The following is a 12,097-nucleotide window of genomic DNA, read 5'->3' as shown; positions in this document are numbered from 1 at the left end:
CTGTCTATTTCTTTATGCAGTCTGTCTTATACTCAATCTGCAGATCTTTTTTTCTGAAAAATCTCATTCAAGAAGATATAAGTAGAGGATCATGTACTTCTATCATATCAGCATGACTGAATACTCTAAACAGATATATGATATAGAACTGAGTGATAGCTACTTTATTAGAGTACCTCACTAGTGGATGTCTCTTGTTCAGCTTTTTAATTCTTACTGCAAATACAGCATGTTGATTGTCTAGTATCTCTTTCATTGACATGATTTCTAGCTTACAGTGTAGAGCTGAAATGAATGTGATCTTGTAGACTGGCAATACCTCTCACAAGGCATCTCTAAGAACTAAATCTAGCTTTCTGACTAGGCAATTCATTCAATTAAAGATTTTCTTTTCTTTCTTCATTCATGTAACTTCAGACTATCAGGCTTCTGCTTCATAGCAGAGCACAGAGAGCACACAGATCTGAATGAATTGTCTAAATAGTTGTATTGAGGCACTTCTTGCTGTGTTACTTAAAGTCTGTATATCATTAAACATCTGTCATGTCTTAGATACCATGGTCTTCACATGTTTTTTGAAGCTCAGTTTTCTATTTAGTCAGATTTCTAGATATTTTATGAAGCTTTTCACTGCATTTACTATAATAGAGTGAATGTTGAATGTCATTTCAAAATTAATTGAGAGATTTGAAAGAATTCTGCACCATGTGAAGTATGCTATCTCAGTTTTGATAAAATCAAATATTAGTTCTTCTTTGTTGGCTCAATTATTTAACAACTTGAAATTCTTCTGAAGAGTAATAATATTCTCTTCAAAAGTGATTTCAGCACTAAGCAGTTCTAAATTATCTGCATAATCTGAGTGTGCATATCTTCTTTGTATAGTTTTTAGAAAGAACAGAGGCTGAATAAATAGCATGAATAGAATAGATGAGACTAGTGAGTTTTATGAAAGCCCTGCTGAGATATCAAAAAGCTCTCTCAGAAGTTCATTCATTCTGATTCCGCCTATGTGTTCTGTTATAAAGCTTTTTACTCATCTAATTAAATTTGATAGTCAGTTTTATTCTTGTAGTCTCTGCAGCATTCTTTCTCTGAGTACAGTATCAACAATGCTCTTGATATTCAAAGTAAGAAGAAAAACTACTTTTTTATAAGCTCAGACTTTCTTTATATTATGAATCATCACTGCCACTAGGTCTGAGGCAGCCTGCTCAGAGAGGGCTTCAAAGTGCTGAAGATGAATAATTTTCTTTCATATAGCTGTTCAGGTCAGTCTATGAGCTATCAGACATTTCAGTCCCTTTCTCAACATTGAGAGAAGAGCTGTAAGCCTGTAGAATTGCAGAAGTGTTGAATCTCTATTGACCTTAGACAGCACAATCAGTATGACTTTTTGAAAGAAGGTTGAGTATCAGTCAACTCTAAGACAGACTCTGAACAGCCTTTTCACTGATATCTTAATATGTAGTCATATCTTTTGTAGCATCTCTGTTAGCACTTCATTAATTTCTGAAGTAATATTATCTGTGTTTAGCAAAGAGTTTTATATCTCATATGCTGAGACAATAGAAAATGATAATTTGACAGATGATGAATTGAATTAGCTAACTGAGATATTCTCTCTGCTTGCAGCCTTCTGTAAGAGCATCTGTTGCAGAAGATCTTTTTTTTCTCTAAGAGTTGTTCACACTAGTCCAGTCTCTTCATCTATGAGAAGAGGAGAATGAAAGAAGTCAGTTGAATGAGTTTATTTGATCATCTTAAAGATATCTTTTCCTACTGAGGCCTCTGGTATCTTGTTTTGCCAGTATTTTCTCTTGACTTTTCTGATGATCCTAGCTATATTGTCTTTTACTTTATGTAAAAATCTAGAGTCTAAGTACTGTGCTTGATATAGTGTTGTGATCACTTTCTGACAGTTTTTATTCTATCATGACTGGTCTATACCTTGCCCAGTGCTCTTCTTGATGAAGCTTTTCAGGGAACCTACTAGTGTATTTATGATATCTTGAGTCAGAGCATTCAGCTAATCTGTATTTATATACTCTGAAATATCACATAGTTTGTCTAGTTTTAACTTATAGACCTTCAATGTCTGATTAAAGACCTTCTCATCCATGGTATCAAGATAGAAAAGATAGGGAGATCTATCAGATCTTGCATCTCATGAAAGGCTGATTTTGATGAGAAGAGTCTGATAGTCAGAAGAAGTGTAAAGAGATCTATCCATCTGTATGTCCACTTCTTTGATAACTAATTCTAGAGTGATCCAGGCCAGGTCTAGCATGTTACACCTACATGTGGGGATGTCTGAGTCCATGGTGAGAGTAAAGTTGAAATTCATGATTTATTGCAGAAATGATTCTGCTCACATGCTTGAAGACACTTCTGATTGCCACACAGAGTGTTTGATATTAAGATTGCTAGCAAGAAGCAAAGAAAGTACTGAAACAGATCAGAAGAGAAGACAGCTAACATCTTGTTCAGAATTCTCTGCATCTAAGAGCACATTATATATATTGACTATCTGAAGCTGTAGATTTCAGATCTGTATATGCAGCATATGAATGTTCTGATTTTCTACCCAGAGGTCAGAAATTGCATGAGCATGAATTTGTAGATATTTATACATATAGATAAGAACTTATAGCTCTCTGTCCTACTTTTCAATTGAGGCAAAGCAGTTGAATACTAAATGCTTTTTAGAGATATGTCAGCTTAAGTTTCTGTAAATTCAGAGTTTCTATATGAGAAGAATATCAGTTTTTTTTGAACACTAGATTGAAAGCTGTCTTGTGTACTGAGTTCTCTTTTTCTATATTGACTTGTATAATCTGTAGAAATCATAGAGATCTAGAGTTCTTCTTTATTGAGTAGCTGAAAGAAGAGTGTTATTATGTGAGATATTGCATTAAATGTTGCATGAGATATTGAATTGAGCATCATATCTAATACTGTGTCTGATGCTATACTCAATGCTGTGCTTGATACTGTGTTTGATGTCAGTGTGAGATTAGATCTACACTCAGTAGAGTCATTCAATCTCAGATCTGCTGATGAATCTTGATCATCATATTTGCTATTATTTATCTTAATCAAGTATATTTTACTCTATGCATTGTGAATATCTCTCAGCTGATTTCTTGAGTGTCTTTGAATAATTTCATTCTTTATTTCTGATTTGATAGAGCAGAACAGATCATCTATAGCATATGATTCAAAACAATTAGTGCAGTAATTGAGACATTCACATGCTTCATTTTTCTTATGATAGAATAAATTTTCTTTCATATGATTCTTAGAACTGCATTTTTTCAGTGAGAGATGCAGAGACAGTATTTTTTTTGATAAAATTCTCAATATCTGCTACATTATTGTATTTTGATCTTAAATGTCTTTCTGATCAATAGTCTTTAATACTCATATAGTTTCACTTTTGATGATAAATTTACTGCTGTCTCTTATGAAAAGTGTAATATAAGAGTGACTGTTGAGTTTTCAAAGTGTGTTTTTGCCTAGCAACTCTGAACAGACTTAATTTCAATTTGAAGTGTAAATTCTTCTGTCATGAATTCTGTTAAGAGACACAAAGTTTTATCATCATAATCATTAATCTTCATGAGCAGCTTAAAAATCAAATAAATGATTCAATGTTCTTTCTTCTTTATCTGAGTGTTGGTGAGAATGACTGCTATAATATTTTTTTTAACTAGTAGAGTCTTCATATCTTACAAGCTTCTAAAGATAATGGTAATGCCAATGGAAATAACTTGAATTGCTATGATGACTGCTGTCAAAGACTCTGAAAGTTCAGTTTTTAACTTTCTAAGAGTAGTAATTGAGCTTGCTTTGTAAGCTAGATGATCTAAAGACAGACATGTGAGAATTTATGATATTTTTTCTTCTTTGAGATTATTTCTAAACAGAGGTTTCTGCAGTATGATTGTTGATATTTTTACTACATTAGTGCTGTCTGCAGCTGTCTTTGCATAAATAGAAGCTCTTGCATCATTTGCACCAGTGGAGTTAATAGGCTTGATTGTGGTAGACTGCTTAGCTGTTTCTAGACTTTTATTGTACCAGTTCTTGACTAATGCCTTCATGACAGCTCCAAGGGCCAGTGCTCTTGATAGGTCTTTTGCCTTCATGTCATCTAAGTCTTCTTCAATCTGATCAAACATATTTGCAGCAGCTAGTGCTTCTGCATAGGATTTCTGTGCCTCAGCCTCATGGGCAGCTAGGAGATTACTAGCCATCAGGCCACATAGGTTGAGATGTATTGGTGTGACATTTATGCTCTTTGAGCTGTCTGCTGGTGTAGGGGAGCTTGGAGGCTCCATGTCATTCAGTTCATGTGTGTGGCAGGCGATTGGGGTGGAGAGATGGAGTCTCTTGGGTGGTCAGTGTATTGGGGAGCAGATGCACATCAAGGCTCAGGACGCGTTCAGTGTTGTTGGGGGGCCGGGCGCGCTGGCAGCGCTGCGTCGGCACACCATCAGACTTGCTGCCTGAGGGGATGGGAGAGAGCTTATAGGGATGTGATCAAGATTGATTAAGACATTTTCATAGTTTTTTGTGTGTGTGTGTGTGTGTGTGTGTGTTATTATTTAACGCCCGGTTAGTCCACGTGTCTTAAGGGCACGTGATCTAGTAGGGTCCGCGTCGAACTATAGGGCGGGTAGAGCTACGCCCGTAGGCGACTACCTATCTAGTAGCTATCTTACAAATGAGGCAAAATGGGTTGCGTATTGCTACACCGGCAGAGCCCGTGGGTCGGTTGCCATAGGGCAGATCGTACGTTTGAGTGGAGGCTCGGAAGTTGAAGCTTGAGCCGTGCAGCATCATTTGGTCATGTGATGCTAAGACCCGGCAGTTCAAGCAGAAACGTGAGTTCAACTTAGTTTAACTAAACTCATCGCAGACTTATTAACAACCCCATCTTCAACTCCAAGTCAATTAGCTACCTCTAATCAGCTTCAAGCAACTTCAAGCAAATTCAAGCAACTTCATTCATTTCATTCATTCGAGCTGCTGTCAACCAATTTGTCTCCTTGCTCACCCCCACTCTGCATTACCATTCCCTGCTGCTGTGCTGTTTTGTATTCGCGTCCCTCCCCATCCCAATCTAGCTTCGATAGCTACCACACATCCTCTGTTCTCTACCATAAATATGGTCGCTCATGGTGTTACTGGGGCTTTAGGCGAAGGTCCGTTGATACTGAATCAGGATTAATGCTGGGTTTTATTGAACTAACAACCCTGCGTAGATGGTATCCATATAGATATGAACCACCTCAAGAAGGGAGAAGTCAAGTATGGGGCTATGAAAGAGTTCTTCAAGTGTGTCTCTTTTGTTGAACCACCAACTAACTAACCTTCGTCATGCGCAATAGTCTTGGTACCTCCATGTGAGAATAATCAATCCTCCTCTTTTTTTCCCTCCTAATTCCTTCTACCCCATATCCCATACGCATCTGCACCTTGGAGCCCCGTAATTTTAACCTTCGATGGGCAACAGCATGGCAATCAACTTCAAGGATGGCGTTATTCTTGGAGCCGATAGTCGCACAACCACTGGAGCATATATTGCCAATCGGGTCACAGACAAATTGACTCAGGTCCATGATACCATTTGGTGTTGTCGCTCAGGTTCTGCTGCGGATACACAGGCCGTTGCTGATATCGTGCATTATCACCTGGGAATGTATGGCATAGTGAACAAAGAACCTCCAACGACCCAAACAGCTGCTGCGCTGTTCCAGGAACTGTGCTATGACAATAAGGATATGCTACGGTGAGCAAATATCTACCTGCTGCTGACAATCACTTTGCTGTATTCATTAGCTTTCAGCCTCACCAGTTTTCTTTCTTCTTTCTTTCTTTCTTTTCTTTCTTTCTTTCTTCTTTTTTGACTTCCTCCCTTGTATATTATAACTAAACTTATCCATGCTAATTGACTCTATTTACGCAAACAGCGCAGGGATCATTATTGCAGGTTATGACCAACGACATGGAGGTCAAGTGTACTCAATACCACTAGGTGGTTCGCTTCACAAACAATCATATGCCATCGGAGGCTCCGGGTCGACTTACATTTACGGATACTGCGATGCAAACTGGCGGGAAGGGATGACAGAGGAGGAAGGTATCGAGTTCGTGAAGAATTCCTTGCAGGAAGCGATAAAATGGGATGGCAGCTCCGGTGGTGTGATCCGGATGGTGGTGTTGACAGCAAAGGGTGCGGTGCGACATCTCTACCTCCCGGATAATAGATATACAGGGCCAGGTCCGAAATAGTGAGTAAAAATATAAGCCTCAGTGCCATGATTGCCCTTTTACACTTCCGCTGTAGCGATTCCTAATTACTCTAATATTCATCCATAGAATATGACTGTTAAAATCTGTATAGGTATAAATTATTTCCCCCTTTTTAGGTCCCTTCCCTGCCCCAGAGCTTTCAGAACTGATATGCATTATTAAAGTAAAGCAGCAACAGCAAATTGGTCAATGCAAAATAAATACATTGATATCATCAGCATTACTACTTTCTGCACAGATTTTGTTCAGAAGGTTCAATGCCTTGTGCTTTGAAACTTAGTACGAAGATTTATATCTTAGTTAACTTATTTGCTAAAGTTCTACCTTTTTTAAAGCCAATCTTACAAGCTAAATCCGTTACTCATTTTATATAAACTTGGAGGTTTGAGACCTTTCTGATCATGAAACATCACTGTTTCTGAGCCAGTCTAATGAGCAGAATGATAATTCACCAAACGCTTCAGATTGACTTTTTCCAAGCTAACTTCTGCAATACAGGTCCTCTGCCGTATAATATATGCAGTTCAATTACAGTTGATCATTTAATATTAAGATGCACTTTTATTCATAAGTTAAGCCACGGTCAGTCTTTACAGAAAAAAGTGTTGAAGCTTTTAACTGCTCAACATGCTTTCTGAACTTACTATCTATTGAAGCTTTTATTTCATAGTATGTTTTAGTTGAGGTTCAAGAGATATATTATAACCTTCAAAGTATATACGTCTATCTGAGAGGTATCTATTATGTTTAGATAAACTATTATGTTTAAATCATTTAGAGAGTGAGTGAAGTAAGAGAAGAAAGCTAATCATAGTATATTTCTCACTAAAGAATATTTTTTTCAGCAATTATTGATATATTATGTTCTTATTGATCTACTTTCAATGTGTTTTCATACTCTAGTTGAAAAGAAGTTACTATCATATGATTCTTCTAATCTATAACTATAATTAATTTTATTCCCCGCTGAGTGAAATTCCTCATTAAGTGAAAGATTATATAACTATAGCTCAATTAGCTAGATTTTAATTTAAAATATCTATATTCAATAATAATTAATTAATTTAATTTAATTGATACTAGGATTAGAATATTTTATTCTTTTATAATCAAATAAATTGCAGTTGTTGCATCATTGTGAAGCTTCTGAGTGCAGACAAAAGCTTGCCAATGAGGCTTATAAAGTTAAATAACAAACTGTTCAACAGACTTAGTAAATGAAAAAATAAAATTCTAAGCTTCTTGTCTAGTTAGACCTTTTTTAGATTGAATCTGATAATTAGATCTCTTTTATTTTTGCTTTGCAATCTTATTAATATTAAATATATTCTAATATTACTTTTTCATAATAGTAATATTGATTATTTCATATTTACAGATCTTGATAATTTAATCAAGCCCTTCTATCAAGCTATAAGAGGAATTTTCAAAACTTTGTCTCATAAAATTCTTGATCTTATCTGCTTGTCTATATAATTACTATGAATTGCTAAGTGTTTGAAGTATTCAAAATGACTATGAGTTATTGAATTAACTACTTGAGAGAGTAAAAGTTTAAAGCTGAATATCTAGTTGTTGAACAATCTAATCAGATTCAAATAAGACTATTTCAGTAGTTATAAAGTCACTTTAAACATTCTGAGTCTTAAAGACCTCTGTGTATATTGTAGAATAAATATTTAAAAAGTTGTTTTTCTTAATAGTATTGAATTTAAACTATATATATTATTTTATCAAGTCTTCATATACTATTTTAAAACAGTAAAAATATTAATATTCATAGACTATAGAAGATAATATGAATATACTGATATATAGAGAGAAATAATCTTATTATTTTTACAAAATTAATCAAATTTCAAAATAAAATAACTGCTATATTTATTTAAAATAAGTATAATATAAGTATCAATTCTATATGAATTGACAGTAGAGATAAACACTTTAGTAAGTCATTTCATCTTTATTGCATCTATAGTTCAGTTATTGACATTAACATCAAATCTTCAGTCATTTGATAAGTCTCAAATTAGCTTTTTTGAAGATTCTTAGCTTTCAGAATAATGTATGAAGATAGAACTCAGTCTAATATATTGATAAACTTGATTATAATAACTTATTCACAATTCTTAGACTATAGCAGCTTTGTCTGATCATAGCACTTAGTACTAGTAATGATTTTAATGATGATACATATTCTTATTGCAAAGTCAGTGTTATTAAAATTATATATATTTTTAGTCTGAATTTCATACTTTTGTCAAAATATTCTCTAGAATCTTAAATAAATTCTAAGTAACTTTAATATTCTCATATTTTATTTGCTCATGATTATAGCATCTGATATAGTGACATTAAAGCTTTGTATAGTGTTTAATCAGTCTTGAAAATCCAGTTCTTGTCAATACAGTGAGAGGTAAAGATGAATTATCATTAAGTAAGAAGATGATTGATTATATTCTCTATAAAGACTGACTGAGAAGATAATTCTTATTTAGATAAATCTAGCACTCATTCAACTATCAGATTCTCTTCAGCCTCTATCATCTTAGTTAAATTTTGCATGTAAATTCATATGTGCAGACCAGTTCTTTAGTTGATGATATAAAGTAGTGTAGAGAACATTGAATAAGTATGCATCTTCAGCAGTTGAGATTATTTCTTACTTCTTAATAGCAGATATCACAAGTTCAATTCTTCCCTCTATTTCTATAGAGTTTCTTGCTTTTTTATTAGAAATTGATGATATAATTGTGCATTGAAGTGGATGAGTTAGGAAATTGAAATTATTTAATTTAATCTTTCACTTGATGAGGAATTTTGCTTAATGGGGAAATTATATCATAATGAATAGTATAAGTTTTAGCTTTATGCTTTCTTTGTAGAAATGTATATATAGTTTTTTATTTTCTAAATGGTTCAATTATTAAATATATACTTTTATTTATAGAAATGTAATATTGAGTTTATATAGATTTATTATTTTTCTATATCCACTAATAGATGTATTACTGAATATAGTCTGAGACTACTCTAGTTTGTATGAGTAGTCAATCCTTTCCAAGTACGTTGGTCTGCTGATTGTCAAGCTTGGTGGCAACATAGGCGCAATGAAATATCTAGATGTATGCGGGGAATAATAAGCCAATACACTCTCTGCACATGCTACGTGGGAAATAAAGGCGTTCTCATTAGAATATAACATGTCCTAATCCCTTTAAAATTTGAAACAAGAAAACACGGAATTATTCTCTTCTGAGATAGCCCTCCTTTCAACCAGCATGAGATAGAAATATCAAGTAATCCGCCGAAATGCACCAAGAACCTAACACGCTGCCACCCAATGCGCCGGGTATAAAACTGCAGCTGAAAACTGGAAACTAAAAGAAGAGAGAGTGACCTGCAGTAAACTCACTTAATAAAGGAGGAACCTCGCATCCCTTAATATACTCGCCAATCAATAAATCGATGACTATAGAAACATCACCCTTGTAGCTCAGGCCTGCTTAGGTCTACCTCTCTTTTTACCAGGTGGTACCTTCGCGGCTACTTCTGGGGGTTCAGAAGGCTCGACACTCTCAACAGGAACCTCCTTCTCCACAGGCACACACCCCTGAGTAAAGAAAATGGCCGCAGACTTGTCATAATCGTTGGAAAAACTGTAATTATTTCCTGTAATCTCCAAAGGACAACTGTTATTATCATATCGTAACAAATATCCTCAACAAGGGCAGCGAGTAAACGGAGGGACTGAGAAAAGGGGAAACAAATAGTTAGAACTAACCTCGAGGAACTTGAAAAACGCATCCCTTTCCGGCGCTGAATTGAAGGCCTGACACGTCAACCCGTATTCGGCCATGATAGACGAAAAAAACCATGTGCATTTTCTTAGAGTTCTTTTGTCTCTTGACGGCGCCGGGAGGCATGTCAACAAACCCAGACCCAAGGAAGAAGTTGTTGAGAATTTTGGCGAAGCGGAATGTCGAATCCTTTACTTCGTGCGTCTCAATTGCGGAAGGGGCAAAGGCAATATCTGCTTCAATAATCAGCAAAAACAGCTTCCAATTAATACCTATTGCTCAAAAGTGGAAACATACCTATCATCTCTTCTTCCTGTGTGGCACTTTGGGTTACTGGGTCCCACTTCTTAACTGGGCCGTAGAATACACCCTGCTCTGTTTCCCACGGCTCAGCGTTGTCTATATCATCGTCATCATCAGATGGGTCGTCCCTAGATCTCTTCGATTTGGATTTGGATTTGGATCCCTTCCTAGTCGATTTTTTACCCTTCTTATCCATCCTGGTGTCCATTTCTTCCGTTCTAATAATTTCTTTGATGGTTGACAAGGGAAAGCGTTGACCGACTTCCGCAGTCCCATCTCCGTATACGCATCGTTCGTTGCGCCAATACGCCAGAGGTCGGACAGATATCCGACCAGAGCGGGTATGCTGTGCAGACTGATCTGAAGGTGTTTCTCTTTTGAGAATATATAGACTTCGGTTCTTCAAGGTCCCGCTTCGCTTGGTGATGTTCTTTACCACTGAATTTAGCTCTTCCTCCTGTTCAACCGACATCTGTAGATTTGATCGTCCGTATGACCCAGTCTTGTTTGCTCTCTTCGGTGCTCTAGAACTTTCTGCCTCCTCAGCAGAATCATGGTATACTTCCGGAGCTGCTACTTTCGGTTTTCTTCCTCGCCGCTTTGGTGCAGGTTTATCTGCAGAATCAGGGGCCGTATTTGATTCCACAGTAGGTTGCCGATGTGTCTGTCCAGAAGGGTTAGCGTTGACTGGGTGGTCGGAAACATTCTTGCGCTTCCTCTCTCGACCTGTGGTTTTCGCAACTATCGAGGGCGAATTGACATCTTCTTCAAGATCTTCGTCCGGAGCGTTATTCACATTGTCATCGCTATCATCCGAACTTTGGTCCTCTGGTAAACCTCCGTCTGCTTTTTCGTAGCTTTCGTGATAATCCCCGTGAGACTCGACAAAGTGCGTCTCCTCCATCTCTTCCTCATCGTCCTCCATGAGGTGATTACCATTATCAGAGAAGTCGGCAGGCTCGTCAACTTCCACGGAAGTTCCCAGGGGCGACTTGGTTGATGCTTGAGTATGCGAAAAATCAAGAGTTCTTTTGGCAGTGGTCCGTGCAGAGAGAGGACTGGAGGACTGTGCCTGCTGCGGAACGGAGGACGAACGAATCCCCGGGGTTCTGCGCGGGGAGCCAGACATTAAAGTCTTTATCGGGGATCGCGAGCGAGGAGGCAAAACGAAGGGATTTCGGTGACTACGTCGACCTGAAAGCACGTCCGCTGGTTCTGGGATGCTACCTAGAATCGCAATGAACTTAAGCAATCCTGCCTTTTCACATCCAGCATTATTGGCCGAAGCGACGGTGGTAGAAAAATCGTGTGAAGTATAAATCGAACAGAACCTACTATCGCCGGTTTCCATGTCATCCGAATTCAACGTATCATTTGCAAAGCCATTGCCATTAATTCTAAAGGACGATTTCTCCGGCGAGGAGAACATCCCGTCAATCTCTTCCATGCCATGTTCATCTAGCTTCCCTTCCTTTAGGGTGATACCAGTGCGTCTAGAGAAGTAATATCGAATTAGTTACCATACCATCTATGTGAAATTGCGAATAACTTCAAATTTGAGAAACCACATTTATATCTCAGATATAAAGAAATTACCTTCCAGCCTTCCCCACATTGGAATAGTCGAAATCGCGACTCTTTGTAGGTCCTCTAGGAGCCATCGTAAGAGCGGT

The 12,097-nt window shown here is 36.9% G+C and overlaps 2 protein-coding genes across 2 annotated transcripts; one reads left to right on the top strand and one right to left on the bottom strand.

Annotated features, from left to right (window-relative positions):
- Positions 1–5,522: 5,522 nt before the first annotated feature.
- Positions 5,523–6,300, top strand: PADG_08087 (proteasome component PRE3; the record flags this gene model as incomplete). Its single annotated transcript, XM_010765135.1, has 2 exons — positions 5,523–5,797; positions 5,979–6,300. 2 exons carry the CDS (start codon positions 5,523–5,525, stop codon positions 6,298–6,300), a joined length of 597 nt encoding a protein of 198 aa, XP_010763437.1.
- A 3,517-nt stretch (positions 6,301–9,817) lies between these two features.
- On the bottom strand, positions 9,818–12,085 carry PADG_08086 (uncharacterized protein; the record flags this gene model as incomplete). The annotated part of the gene is made up of 5 exons (XM_010765134.1): positions 9,818–9,993; positions 10,106–10,354; positions 10,419–11,651; positions 11,760–11,917; positions 12,021–12,085. 5 exons carry the CDS (start codon positions 12,083–12,085, stop codon positions 9,818–9,820), a joined length of 1,881 nt encoding a protein of 626 aa, XP_010763436.1.
- Between the last annotated feature and the right edge of the window lie 12 nt (positions 12,086–12,097).

This window comes from Paracoccidioides brasiliensis, assembly GCF_000150735.1.
Source record: "Paracoccidioides brasiliensis Pb18 unplaced genomic scaffold supercont2.14, whole genome shotgun sequence".
NCBI classification, from domain to species: domain Eukaryota; kingdom Fungi; phylum Ascomycota; class Eurotiomycetes; order Onygenales; family Ajellomycetaceae; genus Paracoccidioides; species Paracoccidioides brasiliensis.
The sequence above is the reverse complement of the archived record's forward strand: the minus strand, read 5'-3'. Positions and strand labels throughout refer to the sequence as shown.